Source organism: Phaenicophaeus curvirostris, chromosome 16 (assembly GCF_032191515.1).
Source record: "Phaenicophaeus curvirostris isolate KB17595 chromosome 16, BPBGC_Pcur_1.0, whole genome shotgun sequence".
NCBI classification, from domain to species: Eukaryota; Metazoa; Chordata; class Aves; order Cuculiformes; family Cuculidae; genus Phaenicophaeus; species Phaenicophaeus curvirostris.
The window spans coordinates 3,312,052-3,329,054 of record NC_091407.1 but is presented as its reverse complement, the minus strand read 5'-3'; the positions used below and the strand labels follow the sequence as shown (position 1 = coordinate 3,329,054).

The window sequence follows — 17,003 nt, the reverse complement described above, 5'->3', positions numbered from 1 at the left end:
ATAATTTCTCACTGCTCTACAGAATTAAAACATATTTCAATCATCAAAGTGCAATCTATCTACCCAGAAGCAACTGCAATATCGTGACTGTCTTAAAACAGGCTGCTATGAGGAAAAGCACAAACTTCCTCACCTCTCTCATGAGAAGTCTCTGTTCCCACTTGACTTACCACACTGCTGAGCGACTGCCACCATCGTGTAATGGCGGATCAAACTGGCCACGAACGGCAGCGCGCTGGGCCTCAGATCTTTGATGACTGCTGACATGAAAGCCCCTGTCAACGCCTGCTCAAAAGTTTTACGAGCCGGAGTATCCTGAGCTTTGTATCGATGGGAAATAATCACACTGGGTATGGACTTCTCAGTAAAGCTGAAAGACAAAATTAAGTTCATTATAATCCTAAACTGCAGCACTGGCAGCTCAATCGTGAGCACTGCCAGGCACTTGATTTAGAGTTTGCTTTTGGTACCTAACTCCTTCTCCACTTCCCTTTTTCCCCTCATTTCAACAGAGCTAGACCAGTTCGTTCACTCCATATTAATTTTGTCAACCCCTGGTCTCAAACATGATGGATAGCTCAATTTCATCAGGAACATTTAAAGCCAGTGGCTCAGAAAAAGCCACATCTATTGCAAATAATAGGTATACAGGCATCACACTGCAACTCAATTATAGAGTGTCATTTTCCATATTTTGACATTTTTTTCCTTTTAAAATGACATTTGATTTTAATCTCCAAAGATTGAAACGTTATTTATCAAATTATTGCCCAACAAAACCTACCCATTGCAAAGCTACATTTATATCAGGAATAACAAGCCCAAATTATAAAGGCTACTGCAATCTTTAGCTACATTCACTACACTGCAAGACTCAAAGTCAGCACACGCTTTGTGGGCAAAGATGTCCAAATTGTCTAAAAGCAATAAGCTCATTAAGTATCAATTACTAAAATTATAAAAATGTAACACACACACCCCCCGAAAAAAGAAAAAAATCAATAAAAAATAAGAAGTCCCCACACTAAGACAAATACAGGCTGCGTGTGTGACTACACTATAGTTTGGTCACTAAATGAAACTGAATTTTGTATCTCTTTCACTTTACTAAAAACGCAGATGTACATACAAAACATCACAACCTAAGCCAACCTTTAAAATGCAACAAAGCATCAGAATACTCCAACTACTTAAAAATAATGAACTAAAATTGATTTTTAAAAATGCTTGATCATATGTAACAGATTATACATTGAACTGCAATTAGGGAAAGAAAACTGAAGAACAAAACATTAACACATGTAATTGGCACTAGGTAATACGCTGACAAAACTCCTCTTACTGGGAAGTCCTGCGTTGTTTTAAAAGGACACAGGATAAACCAGCAGGTATATATCCCAGGAAGAACACATTGCCTAGACTAATTGTCTCTAAACTAGGTTATTCTAAAGACACTATAAATTTTACATACACATTTACGTTTAAAGAATTGTCATACTTGGGGTGCGCAAGAAGTTGGTATAATGCATGTTTATTATCATCCAGGCTCATCATAGCTACTAGAAAACACTTGATTACTTCCCATGCTTGTCTCCGATAATACGGCTCTGTGTTAGCACTCTTCAAACAGTCCAGAGCTGTCTCAATTGCCTATAATGAAAAATAAACAGATAGTACCCAAACACCTCTTATTCTTAACATTTACAATAAGGGGATTAACCAAGGAAACAGGGTCTTTAACACATATTAAAAGTAACTTTAGAAGTAGGTACAATTTGGTCTGCCTAAGTTAAGACCACCTGACAGAGTGGATTTGAAACTTAGTACACCTTCCTGGAAAATTTCTGGAAATGAAGTAGAAATCTCTTTGTCCGACTAGGAGGATATATAAAATAAAAATCAAGTATTCATGAGATCTTAACCTGCTCTAATTAATTATGTAACTGCTATAATGTTAGATATTCATTAACTCATCTGACGCTGGCAGATACAGCACATCTTTTATCAAAGATTCACATGCAAACAAACTTAAAAAAACCAGTAATAAAGGAAAAATTAGTGAGATTGTTTCATAGCATAGAGAAGAACTTAAGCCCTTACCTTTTCCATTGGGAGCTGAATGGATGCTTTACAGTCTGAGAATTCAATTGTAATACTAGGTCCTTGGATTTCTGTAACCACATATTGTAGTTTCTGTGATTCCTTTAACATCTTCCTGTTACTTCCACCAAATTTGCCAAGTACCCGATAAGCCACATGAGAAATGCTGTCTGCAGGATTGCGCAGTGTACGCCACAAAGCCTGTAAGGATTTTAAACATTCCATGGCTAGATTACTCTCACTCAAGTCATAATGCAAAAATACATCAAGGAAAACACCTATTCTTGTATCTGGGTAATTGATCCCGTGTGACTTCCAGAAAATACTTACCTAGATTGAATAAAAGCAGTCTAAGTTCACAACTGTTCAAGTGTTTTGTAACAAGGTTGCTCAAAATGTACTTTAAGATTAGATTAATATGATAAGCTACAGAATCTTTGCCACACTGAAATGTAATTTCATGTTTATAGCCAATATTAGATAAATAAGATTACGAGTTTTTTTTTTTAAAAAAGCAGGACACAGACCAGTTAAGACTAAAGAGAACTAACTTCAAAGAGCTAGTTCAGAAATATGAAAAGCAAATAGAGTAAATATTAAAGGATAAAGCATATGCATACACTGCATAAGGGGAAATAGCCACATTTAAAACATTGTTACATATTTCAGCCACAACATATGTACCGTATATGTAAGACTTAATTTAACTGAATCATATGAATCTTATGCTGAATGTAACTAGCTTTTCTTATGTTTTTAAAGAATTAACTGATTTTCATCATTTTCTGAACCAACTCATCTTAAACATAGTAATGTCTGTGCTATTGAGGCCCAAGTCTCAACTTTACCCATTTATCGGGAGTAGAGAAGAAATAATTAACTTTTAAATTTTGCAGAGTTTAACAGCACAATACCAAACAGTCCAGAGCAGTCTCAACTGTCCTTTTAAATACAAATTAGATTGTGGTTTGGTTCTCATGACAGATTTTTCAAGTTTTCATACCCTAAGATTTACAGAAATTTCTAATAATATTTAGCAAATCAATGACCTCTTGTGGTCTAATAGGAAACAACACTTTTACCTGCATTAGCTCAGCTCGAACTGGCTGAATGTGATCATACAGAAAGTCTGGCTGCAGATTATCCACACACAACTCAAGAGTTCTTAAGCCTTGGCTAACCAGGGTCTGAGATCCATTGAGAGCCGACACCAAAGGATCCATCAGCATTGGCAGATACGGCAGTAACGAGCTTAAACGAACCGGCACAGTGAGGCAGAGCTCTACAAACAAGTCTTTCATGTGTTGTTTGTGAAGGCCACTTTGCAACATATTAAGTCCTGAAAATCATTGATAAGTTATGCACTCAAAGTAAAAAGCCCTCAGTTTATTGTTAAAAATTGTTATTTCCTAAATCCAGAAAAACTTGACATATTTTAATTCTGTAAGCTTACATCTCTAAAATTAACATAGGTACAAAATACAGTAGCTTTCATAATTATAACTTACATCTAAGGATTTTATGCAGTGCACGTTTTTGTTAGGTCCGTTCATATACGAAAATAAAGAATATCCACACATACTCTGAAATATAATATTAGACTCAATAGTAGCACTTGAATACAGCAGATGAAAACTGGAAGAAGATAGTTTGCCTCAAATCTCAGCCTTGTATCAATAAAAATCCACATAAACCAATTTTTTTTAAATATGTGGACTCCTGAAAAGAAACCTTAAATCCAGTTCAAGTACACTCACTGTCCCATACAGACCAAACACATTTACCAACTAATTTTTCTTCCCATCAAGGTTTCATATACTCCATAAACCTAGTTAGCACTTCTATACTGACATGGATTTTACATACTGATTTATAGATAACATACATATTTTCTAACTACAATAAAAATTGCCCCTATAGCTGCAGATGGAGCCACAGGTTTTCACGTTCCTGGAGTAATTCCCATTAGCTTGTCCTTGAGTTTAAGTAGTTCTCCACATATCTCTGGAACACAGCCCTTGCAAGCACAAATGCTCAATTAATCAAATTGATTCTATTTCCATTTCTTTTTGCAAACTGACATTACTTATTATCCTGCGGGTGCACACAAGCCCTCAACGGCAGAACCAGAGCTTCTCTATTACATTCTTCCCAGAAAACTAGTGATGGCCCAGAAACATCGCTTCTCCTACTATCCTTACCCCTCAATGCTTGGATAACAAAAAGTTACCCATAGCAAGACAGACAAATGAAGGAAAAATAAAAAGACCCAACAGCCTCGCAATGGAAAGCAGAAAAACAAGCAGCAGAAATTGTGAAGCAGCCAAAACTATGGAGCCTGAAGCAGCTGATACGAAATGAAAATGAGCCACATTTAAGATATTTCATCAACTGCAAAGCTCAAAATCAGAAGCCACTTATCAGGGTTAGGGCTTTAGGTTTATTTTCTTAATTACATAACATAACTTTATTATTACTATTTGCATAAAAAGACCAGAAACTGGGGCGGATAAAGAAGGTTCTACCTTGCAGTAAGTTTGGTAACAGCGGCAAGAATTCTTGATATAACAGATCATGGCTGCCTCCTCCAATAGATCTGAACAGTGCTCTGAGCAGCAGGAAATAGTTATAGGGTTCTTTGGCAGTCTGTGCAAGTTCCATAGAGCTGTTCACAATCTTGTGCAAATGTGGCTATAAAAAAAAAATAAAGCTTGAAGATTAATAAAATATCAGTTTTGTCATTATTGTACTCTACAATATTTTAGCATGAGAAATATTTTTCAGAACAAAAACCTTTAGCTATTCCAAGTACTCTGATAGCACACCAACTTTATACTGCTACTGAAGAATTGTTAAGAAGTAAATCTCTGCTTGAACAGTATCGAGAACCCAGCGCACTCTTTGGTTAATTAAATGTTACATTCAGAATAGCCAAACAATGAAGTCTGCTTGCTACACCAAGCAGTTAATGCTATTAAAACAAAAAACCTTCTGCAAATCTGCCACAATCAAAAATATTTGCTCCACAGAACCTACGGACATGCAGCAGAAACCAGAAGTGTCAGAATGACAAGACAAGATATTTCACAATATTCATCTACTCCAGATCTAACTTCATCATGAATTCATCACAAATTTGTGTGAATGCTAAGATTTCACTTTGAAAGTAAACTTTTACAAGCAAAGAAAATGGTTATGGAACTGGTGGTGTTTCTAGACCACAGGACATGAAGAGTCTGCAAGAACCAATTGAAATAGTTGATAAACACAAGGTTTCTCACAGATCAGAGACGAACAGTGACACAATTCTGGATTTTATTAACACCCAAAAGCTTTCTACACTGCTATGCAAATGCTGCAAATGGCCTTCATCATTCAATTAAATTGTCTACCCAAGGCCCATATCATCAATCCTGTGGAAACAAAAAACCTAACAGAAGCATGAAACTGTGAAGGTAGTAAATCACACTCTAAATTGAATCTCCATAAGATCCAAATGACCTTGATTCCAATGACAAATGAGAAGAATTTAAGTAAGATTACATGAATTTTGCTTCATATTGTTTCATATTACTTTTTCCTTTCAAAGAAACTGGAAAATGAGTAGTTCCTATTCCTTTCTATCCAGAAAACAGAGCTAATGCTGCTGTAATGAATCATTAAGCACATAAGAGTTACCTACATCAGAAGTTTTGTTTATTCTAAGGTAGAAGGACGAGAAACAGAGAGAACTGATGAGAGAAGGAGCAGCATTCAATTAATCTCTTAATGTGTATTTCTGGATATAGGTAGCTGTCACTTCTATAAGAAAAGCACGCTCCTCCTTCAAGGTCAGTACTTCTAAACCCTCTGAATAATGAGATGATCTCATCAACACAAATAGATCCTTGGGATACACAGAGAGTAGATAGTCAATAGAAAAAATAGCATTTTTTAACCCAGACTTTTCAAGCACACAGAAATAAAGTTTAAGAGGTACATGTCATTGAAAATGACATGAACGAACAATGACTGATTTACCAACACACAAAAAAAGTGATTCCAGCCTAAGATACGCAAATCTTGACCACGAAGTCACACAGGTTTATAGCAATCCTAATCAGAACACAGCCCATATCAATCATTTTTACTCAGAATTAGAACCTCTACTTTATAGTTTCAAATGCGAAGCAAACATTCACAGAAAATGTCTCTTCTAAAAAAGACAATGTACTTGGCATTTGGAAAAGATCAAGATGCATCACTAAGAGTAGCTTAAACATAAAAAGAGTATCAAACATTTGCATAAAACTCAGTTTCTTCAGATAGCTGAAGAATGTGTTAAGAGACAAAACAACTCTCTTTTTTAAAAAAAAAAACAAATGACCTTTACCTTCAGCATTTGCTCATTTTCAGCTGCAAATAGCGAAACTGAGCCAAAGACTAACTTGAACAGCTTGAGATACAGATTGGAGAGTTCCACATTAGAGCCCATTTCTGGCAGCCGATCCAGAAGGTACTCAACCAAAATCGTTGCAAAGAGAGCAGAGGTAGTAGGGTTTGCCAAGAAGGAATTGGCAACAATCTACAAAAGAAAACCGCACAGGAATTATTGTTGCTGTAATAAAGAGAATAGAGGAGTAAATGCATTATTCATTTAAAATAAAAAAACCCAAGATAAATTTCTTTCCCCATCTCCACTGCTACCCAAGTAATTCAGGTTATCCTCAGCAGAAAGCAAACATGCATAGAACTGACGTATTCACGTTTAGAATTTGATTTTATGTGTATCATAGGATTTGTGCTCTGTAAAACAGCAGAACATTAACACAACAACAGGAACAAACCAGGAACACCACAACGTTCAATACTTTTCAAGAATGAAATTCATTAATTTCCTCTAAACTCAAGTGTTCCTGTTTGTATTGCATTATTTAGTCTGGAAAGCATTTTTATACAGTGCTTCAAATCTTATATGCCAATTCCAACATTATATTTATAATTCCACTTCAACCTCATGTACCTTAAAGCATAACCGATTTTCTACAGGCAGTTTATTAAAAACTGAAAAAAATAAACAGAACGTATTACCTGAAGAGCATAATTTTTCGAGATTCTCTCCACCATATAAGGAACAGTAGTTTGAAAGATTTCTTTAAAAGTTAAAGGGTTCATCATCGTGAACACACCGGCAAAATGCTCCAGAACTTCCTTCTCCTCTTTCATTCTGACTGTCTGACAGTTTGCCACTCGAACATACGTCTGTCCGTTTCCTGCTATTTGGACCTATGGCAATTCAGAAAAAAAACTTATTGGTCGCAGAATTAAGAATAAATTTTTGCCAACTATTTCAAAAGGTACTTAAATAAAAAGCTGACATTTTACAGGTCTCACATGCAACCCCAGTACAATTGGCAATTGGGCACAAGAGGCAACAGTGTAATAAAAACATTAAAATTTAGTGTTTTCAGCACAGATTTTAAAACCATTAAGCCAGGAGTGGAAAAAGGCAACAGCAGGAGATAGTGTGTTTGTAAAGTTACTCTGTTCCAAATTACATACATATACATTTCATCAGTACTTTGTGTAACTACATTAGATAAACATAGCCATACAAACGCTTCAACTGAAGCCTGAACTAAACTACCTCTCTGAAGAAAAGATTTAATCCACTGCATTAAAGACTAATATTTTTCATCTGATCTGGCTGCATGAACACAGACAATAACAGCTGCTAAGAAAAAAATTTACTCCTTGCAAGTGATAAGTACTTGAAATTCATAAAAATTCCCAATAGCTGTGGTCCCAAAATTAAAGACTTATTCAAAGTATACTACATATGCAATTTGCCTTTTATCTGATAAATACATCCTTAATAAAAGATCTGACACATAGCAAGTGTATAAATCAAAGTGCTACATGTCCAGGTTACCTACCTGATAAATATCTAATGCCTGCATCGCATATTTTACCAGTTTTATATAGATTTGAGTCTCCTTAGGTTGCAACTGCTTATTGGGAATAAATTGTGCTTCTGAAAGAAGAAAAGAAATAAAGATGGTAGTTAACTATTAAAAATACTATTTGCTTTCATGCTAGAGAGTTAATCGTAGAGCTATAAAAGATAACTGTAATTAAATACTATTCTATCTTACCACCAGGAGCTTTGCATGATGTTATGCCCCATGTGATTGTCTTGACACCACAGACCAAAGTTTTTACTAAGCTTCGGCAATCTGTGACCTGAAATGTCTGTTTATCTTCTTTTTCTTTCTCTCCTTGTTTTTCAAACACAGGTACTGGCGTTGGGGCCACTGGAGTGGCTGGGGCAGGAGATGGAACAGGAACAGGTGCTGCATTTGCTGCTGTGGGTACTCCAGGTAACGCAGCCTCAGCAGCCCCAAGTTCCGACTGTGGTTTGCATTTCTTAAAAATTACTGAGAGCTGGTATCGGGCTATAGTATGAAATTTCAGAACAAAAACCTAAGGCAAAAAGAAGAAAGAGAAATGAAAGAGCAAGAAGGGGGAAGAAGAAAGAAAACAAGTTTCTTCAAAAATCATTCTAAATTTAATAATACTAACACATCAAGCCAGCATACTGAGATCAATAGAATTTACAACTAAGTATTGTTGAAATCATTCAAATAACAGCAAACACTTATGAGTGTAACAAAGTAGTTTGCTTACTTCTAATAAGTTCCAGAGTAAAAATATCTGCTGAAAATCAGTAATACCATCCACTAAAACATGATCTCAACAATTCTACTTAACATGATAAGCTATTTAAACTCACATTTTTAAATAAGATTTAATATTTCCATCTATAAATCTTACTACTAAGCATACGAAGCTCAAAATTTCCTTAAAAACAACCAGCAGGTCTTGCAAGTACAGATATTTCACGTTTTACAGATGGTTTTTGGCTATGCCAAGGACCTGTGAGATAAGCCTCTTTCAGGATTTAAAAGCAAAAGAAAGTAATTATCAGATGTTTTAAACAAATCAATACCTCCAGCATTCTCATAAGAATATCTCTACCATTTCCATTTTCCTGTTCACTTTTAGACCGGATACAATCCACCAAATTTAGCAGAAGCTTGCAAGACATTGTCTGGATACTGCTGGGCAACGACTCATCGTCAATGTTCTTGGCAAATAACTGGACAGCAAGGGAGAGATCGTTGAGTGGCAAGTGCTGACGGACATGATGTACCAGGTCTGCCAGGGTACTGTATGCGAGCGGTCTATCAGTCAAAACAAGAAATGAAGAAAACAGATTAAAGACTATTACAGTTGTTGTTAATGGGACTTAACCAGTAATTACCGCCTGGACCTATTTCCAAGATTCTAAATTCAAATATTCTATATTTATAAGCAAGTCCAGAGTTCACAAGGCTTCTTCAATTACACAAGAGAATTGTAACCTGTATAACCAACCAAAGATGCATTAATTTGTCCCACAATGCTATCTCTCTGATCTTTCCTCCCCCATGGCTGAACATCCCCAGCACATATTTTCCTCCACATACAGTTAAGAGCAAATTAGAATGTTGTAAGCCGTACCAGTCATTGACGATTTATTATCTCAAAAGTAGTTATGAAAAATGATAAATTTTAAAAATAATTTCTTTCTAAATACCAGGTTTAAGCATCTAGTAGAGCAAATACTTCTAGATCTAATACATGTTGCCAGTAAGATACACTTAAGAAAGAGAAAATAATTCTCCTAACTCAATATTTTAATTTGGTCAGCAAAAGCACCTAAAAGCAAGTACCCGACTGAAGATGCAGAATGTAAGCACTCTCCTCATTTTTTTTCATTTGCAAATAAGTTTTAAGGTATTTATTAACGAAACAGTTTGAATCTCATTCGGATTTTACACTGGACACAAGATTTAGGCTGTTTCATGAAATAGCAGGAAGATATTGATTTGATTTCACTGTGTCCACTGTTTGGTTGTCCTCTGTAATGCAGAAAATGAAATAATTTTAATTCACCCCTTGATCTCATTTTGCCCTACAGTAACACTACCACGCTGCACCATCAAATCGTTTAACAACCACCACTCCACAGCAGCAGAAGCCATTAGAAGAACATAAGAATCCAATAAAATTCGTTATTTAAAGCAAACATACCCCATCCCTGGGGGTGTTCAAGACCAGGTTGGATGAGACACTGAGCAACCCGATCCAGTGGAAACTGTTCATGCCCACGGCAGGGGAGCTGGAACTGGACAATCTTTAAGGTCCCTTCCAACCCAAGCCATCTTATGATTTTATGATTCTATGAATATTTAGCACCCTTTGCAGACGTTGTTGTAAATATTAACAAACCTTGAAAGAAACCATCCCCAGCAAGCACACAGATAGCTATTTCAAACTTCCTGTCATACCTCAGAGTCTCTCGAGCAGTGTATCCAGAGCCAATTAGTATAGATTCATCAAATAGTTTGTCCATACATGGAATAAATTCTACAAAAAAAAAAGAAAAGCTGTATATAACGATTGGCAAAGAAAATAATCAAAATAACAAAATAAGATAGTTATGCATTAAACCCCTTAACTTAAGCATTTAAACCTAAGTCAGAGAGTGATTCTGTTAAAAAATTCATTCCTGAAGCTTATAAAAGGCAGTGCCATTTAAAAGGAACAAAAAATCACATCCACTCCCAAAATAATCAGAAGTACATAACAGTCCAAACCAAGCAGTAGGCAATATGCCTCTTAAATACACAGCTGAAATCCTTCCAGTTTCTAGACACATTTTTTAAAAGTATTACATACGGCTCCTCAAGTCCGTTGTCAGGATGTGCTTAGCAGCAATCAGAAGCTCCTTTCGGAGATGTGCCGTTTCTGCTGGACAATTGGAAAGCAACTGCAACATTCCTTTCACCATTTGCTGAGAATATTTAGCCACTAATTCCTATAACAAAAAAAAAAGAATAAAATAATTACAACATTCTATTTTAAAGCTTTACTTTTCATTAGCAAATTAACATTCTATTAAAATTCACTTGTTTCTCTTTAAGAAGTCTAAAAGCCATTCCATAAAAGCCCTAGGGTGGGGAAATGGCACTTTTTTACTTTGCATTCCCATGATAACACTTGCAGAAGGACAACCAATATACCCCTGTCTTCAGATTTGCTACACAAACACTCTTCTCTCTAATCCCTGCTGCACTGCAGTGATGCTTGTGGCTTGCCTGCCATAAAGTAACTAGAGATCTGTTGCAACAACATAACAAAAATGCAACCTACCTGGTATATTCTTATGATGTAAGCCAAAAAAGACAAGGTCTTAATTTGAGCAGCAATAAAATCAGCATACAGTTCCTTGTTATAAAGTTTATGTTGCCTGAAATAAAAGTTGAACAGTGCTTATGATTTTCTTCATTCTCTTTAATGCCTTTGCTCAGAAAATTCACCAAAGTTTCAAATTACATCTTGTAGTAAGGTTTGCACTTCATAAGGGGATAAAATCATCACAGGACAGTCCATTTCTAACAACCACTCTGCCATTCATATTCCCAGCATCTTATACTCAATGCCAAACACGCAGCTTTGAGGCAGATACACAATTCTCAGCTTTCTACGCAAAGCCAACATCAGCATCCATCCCCCTAACTGGGGCAATTTTTCTCTCCAAGCAATATTCCCTCCCACAGACTTGTCTGTGTCTCTCAAGCTTCAACCACTTATTCAGACCATCTGGGCAGATAGGGAAAGACTGAGATCTGACTCCCGCTGCCCTACTCAGCACCACTTGCTGCTCCTTCAAAATATCTCTTCAGAGCAGGTAATACAAACCTCTCTATCCACAACAGAGAAGGCCTAAATAATAAATTGAGATCTACTGCACAAATACAGATTTTAACAATGACATATAATGGAAATATTCGATTTGCCAGTTACTTCACTTATACAGCTTTGACAATCTTAAGTCAAATAATCATTGCTACTTTTGAGATTAAAAGCAGTAAAACTAGAAGAACTCACAGGATGCAAGACAAAAATATTTTGGGTGATCTTGAGTAATAAGTTTACCTCAAACATCATCAAAATACTGCTAAAAACCCCTTACCTTGCTTGTCCAGAAACTTGTATTATAATAGTGTTCATAATTAAGGGCACAAATTCAGCTACCACGTTGTGAATGTTCAGTTTGTAGAGCTTAGAAAAAAAATAAAGCATTATTAGAGAAATTTACAAGTCACACTTCATGCTTGCAGATAACTTATAGCTCAGGGCTAATCAAAAAACAAAGAAATCTCAGCAACTTACTTTAAAACCATATTTTAAGCTCAAAACCCAAATTAGAGTAATTTCTACTAATGCATTAGCTAGTAGAAGCTACACAAGCCATTCAGTAGTAAGTATTTAAATACAGAATACCGGAGCATACTAACCTGATACATAAGAACGACAATAATTGGTAGCTCTGCCAAGACCTTTAGAGATAAAGATCCTCTGGGAATTATAGAATGCTGAAAATAAAAAGTCAAGTCATTTAAACTAAATAAATAAATAAAAAATAATAAATTATATAATAAAATAAAAATAGTTTAAACACGTAATTTAAATAAATAAAATAGATGTTTATAGAACATGTATTCCAAATTAAAAAAAAATTTTAATTACGATTTCAAAAAAAAAAAAAAAGATCATCTTATTAGCGCTATATTTAGTGTTAATAGTATTTTAAAACAACAAAAACATTTGATATTACATTAAATAAGAATCCTTTAATTACGGCCACATAGAATATGTCTGAAAAATTTCAATCAGCTTCTACAAATAAAGCTTGATGTGGAAAACAAGCAAAAAGAAAGCCTATTACCTTTACCTTTCCTTATGATTTGGGGTATTGTGATACAGACCATCTCACAGTTAAAGAGTAGTTAGAATACTCACTGTCCTCGTTTCACTATCTTCTCGCTCAGGGTTTACTTTCACTACAATCGTTGTAATCATGCCAACCATTTCAGGAGTAGGAACGGTGTTCTCCGGAATCACCTGAGGATTCTCAAAATAACGATTCTACAAGCAAAGAGCAGAATAAAAACATAATAATGCTAGTAATAGTCAAGAGGCCATTTATTTCGTAGTAATTCCTCCAGGTAACTTTTCCCACAAGGAGTTGCTGCCTTCTTTTTCTTCTCTGCCCACGACATTTACACTACAGTATCTACTAGGACTACAAGGTGCCCTGCAATCTTTCACTCCCACTACAGCAAGAAGCAGAAAACATCCCCAGTCAAGCTGGTTACACTGCATCAGTGAGGAAGAGCAGGCAGTGGCCTCCATCAAGATAAAGCACACTGAAAAAGTACATCACCTCACCCTTCCCTCAAGAAAAAAACTGGCCACCTGGACACCACTGCAGGCAATTGACTTGGACTTTATTCCAGAAGTTTGCCTCAGTTTTCTCATATTAGTAATACTGTGCTAGAAATAGAAGGTTTTCTAATTCAAAATATAAATTTCTCCATTTTTATAAGTACTTTTGTTAAATATTTTTATTAAAACTACATTTACTTTGTATCACTACATACAAATATCATTAAGTTAACATCTTTTAGAGACAAAATTAAGAAACAAAAACTAGTTTTCTGACTACAGCAAGAGCCATGCAAGAAATAAACTTACCACTACTTTTGGAAGTTCCTTATAAATCTGTTTCACAAAGTCCAAAAAATGATGGATCTAGGAAGAAAGAAGTCAGTTTACCATAAAGAAAAAAGATTCATAATTTTATGTTCTTTGTGTTAACAGTACAATTACATAAAATCTTTAGTCACCACCAGAGTATATTTTTCATGGTATTTAAAAAGAATCTGAAAGCTTTAAGAGTTTGGTTTTCCCCAGAAGCACTACACAGTACTCTTAAATATTACTATAAGGTAAAAAAATTACATTTATCATTATCACAACAGGTCAGCCAACATAAAAGGACAGCAGGAAAAAACAAACCAACCAACCCACTTGACAAAAATAACAACTCTGAAGAGCACGGCAGCAAGTTCTACACAACATAACAAGATCTATGACCTACTTCTTGGGTGATTGCTGGTCGGAACTGTTTGTGCAATTCAATAATTATTCTTAAGCAAATCAGTACATTTTCTTCATTCTCTGTCTGAAAAAAAAGAAAAAAGAATTTTCAATGAGCCTAACGCTACATTTTTCAAGTAGTCCCTAAGTATTTTAAAACTCTATAAAATTACAATCATCTCAGCAACCTGCAAGTAGCCTATTAATATGAATATGCATGAGCAAGATGCTTTTACTTTGATATAACTTCACCTTGCAGCCTCAGAGTACAGCTAAAATTAAATTTGCCCCAGTGGCACAAAAAGCAGAAGTTTCAAACACTTTGTACTGTCAGACCTGTTTCTAATGCCCCACAGACAGAGACACAAGTGGAGATATTTACATACCAAGATACCTCTACATAGAGCAGGCTATTTTCTGTGTTTCAAATGACAGTGTTTTCAATACCAAGCAAGATGCAAAACAACAAAGTCTCAGGAATAAAGTATCTGCACTTATATAAGCCAGAAAAGTGTATGTGAATGCAATCTAGTCCAGCATGAGAACAGAACACTGCATTCATAAAATCCAAGTTTCTAAAGGGCAGAAGAGAACATGCAGAAAACCTATAGATAGTAAGATATCACACCGGTGAAGCCTAAATACAATGTCCTTCCAGCCTTGCTCCAGAAGCACAGCTATTTAAAATCCAGCCCTCAAAATTTTTAGAGATAAAGAAAGAAAAGGAAAATCTTTCTGAAAACTTGAAACAGTTTTAAGAGAAAAAAGTACCTCTAGAAATCTAAACATCACAGACAAGATATTTTTGGTATGAAGACGAAGATGTTCATTTGTTGGTATTCTGTGGATTATTTCAAGCACTAGCTTTCGGAGTTGCTGTAAAAAAAGGAAAAGAAAAAAGAAATAAAGATATGCTACAACTTTTTTAAAGCCCACAAAACCCAACAATTGGTTGCAATATCTTTTCAGTTCAATAATTCTGCATGCTTACTTCGCGTAGGCGTATGCTTTTATACAAACACATAATGCTTCCTACTACCCCCATATATGAATAAGAAATTTAACAAATTTACAGTTGAAAAATGCAAGCTATCACACTTTTTAACGGCATAGATTCAACTTCTACCTTTTGTTCCACAGTAAAGTCAGTAACTTGCAATAACATCCCATTTCAGTGAGAAAGCCTCTTCTTTTGCACTGACTTTTCCCTCATTTTTCATAGAAGCCCAGGTTTGCAAAGTTCATTAGTAACTTAGGAACTGGAATTTATCAATTTCAGTCCAAATGACAGCTGTAACTTTAACAAGAAGGTCTACATACATTAATCTGTTCTTTAGGTTGATCAAGTACTTAACTAAACAAGCAGTCCGCTGCACACATTGCAAAAAAGTAAGAAATGCTCCACACAGAGTACCTGGGCTGGCTTCTCCTGCAGAAACTGAACTTCTCCATCCTGTAGAAAGGTGAGAAATCTAGGGATGATGTGTTCCAGGAATGTAGAATACTGAGGGGATGATGTCACATTCTAATTAAGGAAAAAAAAAAAAAAACCACTGAAAAATGGTAGACATATAATAGACATTACACAGATAAGTTACATTCAAAGTATTCTTATTTCTTAGAATACAGTTACCAGCTCTAATTTCTTTATTCCCTTATGTTAACCTGAACTAAAAAAAAAAATTCACTGGACGGGAAGTTCCATTGCTAACTCGGAAACAGCTAAAATCAGCACAGCTTTCAAAATCCAGCTCCTGCTGGATGTAACTTTAAACAAAGCTTACTTGGAAATATCCAGAGACATTAAACAGGACCAGAAAGTGTATTTGTGTTTCTATATCACCAACTAAGCAAGATCACTTCAAATATAGCAAGTAAGGACAGAATATTTTACAGTGGTAGCACTGTATTATTGCAACGCGACTAGATATAGAACTGCAATGATGCTAAGATCTTGGACTTCTACAAAACAAGTTCTCTATAACTTCAGAACAGACGTAGGACAAGTAAGTACTCAGCTAAAGTATAATTTCTGCTAGCACAGAGCTGGTTTAACTTGTGTCTCACTTTTTTCCCATTGCTCATACAAACTTGATGGTCCATCAGTATTAAAAAAACATCACTGGAGCCATCTCTGCTGCTGCTGTCAGATTATGCACCTGACAACTCCTCCCTCACTTCTGTATTATGGAACAACTCAGTAGAACCTGAGGGGCCTCTGTTTCTTGAGGGTACAATACACATTTAAACTAATTAAAACAAAGCTTTAAATACAAAGATTTTGTAACATTAAACAACACGGAAGAAATATCTATTACTTCACCTTTATTTAAAAGCTTACTGAATAAAGATTAGAGAATGGAAAAGCTAAGCCCAAATGTTGTAAATCCTCAATGAACAGACTAATTCCTAAATAAAAGCCTAAAATCAACAACTTTTCACAAAATAAATCATAAGCCAGAATATATTAGTACTTTAACCACATAACATCAGAAATCAAACCAGCATACAGCATACAATACACAAAAGACGACTGCCGTTTTAGAAGGCTGGGGGAGGTTGTGGGACTTTGTTTGGTTGTTAGGGTTTTAATTTACCTCAAAATTTTCACTGACTTCTTGCATCATTTTCAATTTTGTTTCATCAGCTGAAAAAAGAAATTCAAGCAAAAAACATTAGACGTAAAACTACAACATGAAGGAAAACACCAGACTCTTGATTAAAGAAGCAATCAGATCTTATCAGTTTAGCTATCATTGCCCAATCACAAGGCACACAACTCTCACAACCATCACACAACTGCACACACACACAGCTCACTCACTTTGGCTCACTGAAGTATTACTCATCACTTTGCTTCTTCAAAAATCAAA

General features: G+C 35.4%; 1 protein-coding gene across 4 annotated transcripts in view; it reads right to left on the bottom strand.

Moving 5' to 3' along the window:
- Positions 1-17,003, bottom strand: part of TRRAP (transformation/transcription domain associated protein) — a 76,901-nt gene that overhangs the window by 59,629 nt on the left and 269 nt on the right. For 2 of the 4 annotated variants that reach the window (XM_069870550.1, XM_069870553.1), the window contains exons 2-22: positions 16,728-16,777; positions 15,545-15,655; positions 14,902-15,006; positions 14,132-14,215; positions 13,726-13,782; positions 12,991-13,116; positions 12,486-12,563; positions 12,161-12,249; positions 11,338-11,434; positions 10,864-11,002; positions 10,473-10,551; positions 9,089-9,323; positions 8,235-8,562; positions 8,016-8,113; positions 7,171-7,365; positions 6,473-6,664; positions 4,626-4,791; positions 3,183-3,439; positions 2,101-2,301; positions 1,472-1,650; positions 171-370 (exon numbers count right to left, since the gene is read on the bottom strand). In XM_069870550.1, coding sequence (XP_069726651.1) covers positions 171-370; positions 1,472-1,650; positions 2,101-2,301; positions 3,183-3,439; positions 4,626-4,791; positions 6,473-6,664; positions 7,171-7,365; positions 8,016-8,113; positions 8,235-8,562; positions 9,089-9,323; positions 10,473-10,551; positions 10,864-11,002; positions 11,338-11,434; positions 12,161-12,249; positions 12,486-12,563; positions 12,991-13,116; positions 13,726-13,782; positions 14,132-14,215; positions 14,902-15,006; positions 15,545-15,655; positions 16,728-16,777 — 3,066 coding nt within the window. The remainder of the gene's footprint in view (positions 1-170; positions 371-1,471; positions 1,651-2,100; positions 2,302-3,182; positions 3,440-4,625; positions 4,792-6,472; positions 6,665-7,170; positions 7,366-8,015; positions 8,114-8,234; positions 8,563-9,088; positions 9,324-10,472; positions 10,552-10,863; positions 11,003-11,337; positions 11,435-12,160; positions 12,250-12,485; positions 12,564-12,990; positions 13,117-13,725; positions 13,783-14,131; positions 14,216-14,901; positions 15,007-15,544; positions 15,656-16,727; positions 16,778-17,003) is intronic. The other 2 variants (XM_069870551.1, XM_069870554.1) reach the window with 1 other exon arrangement.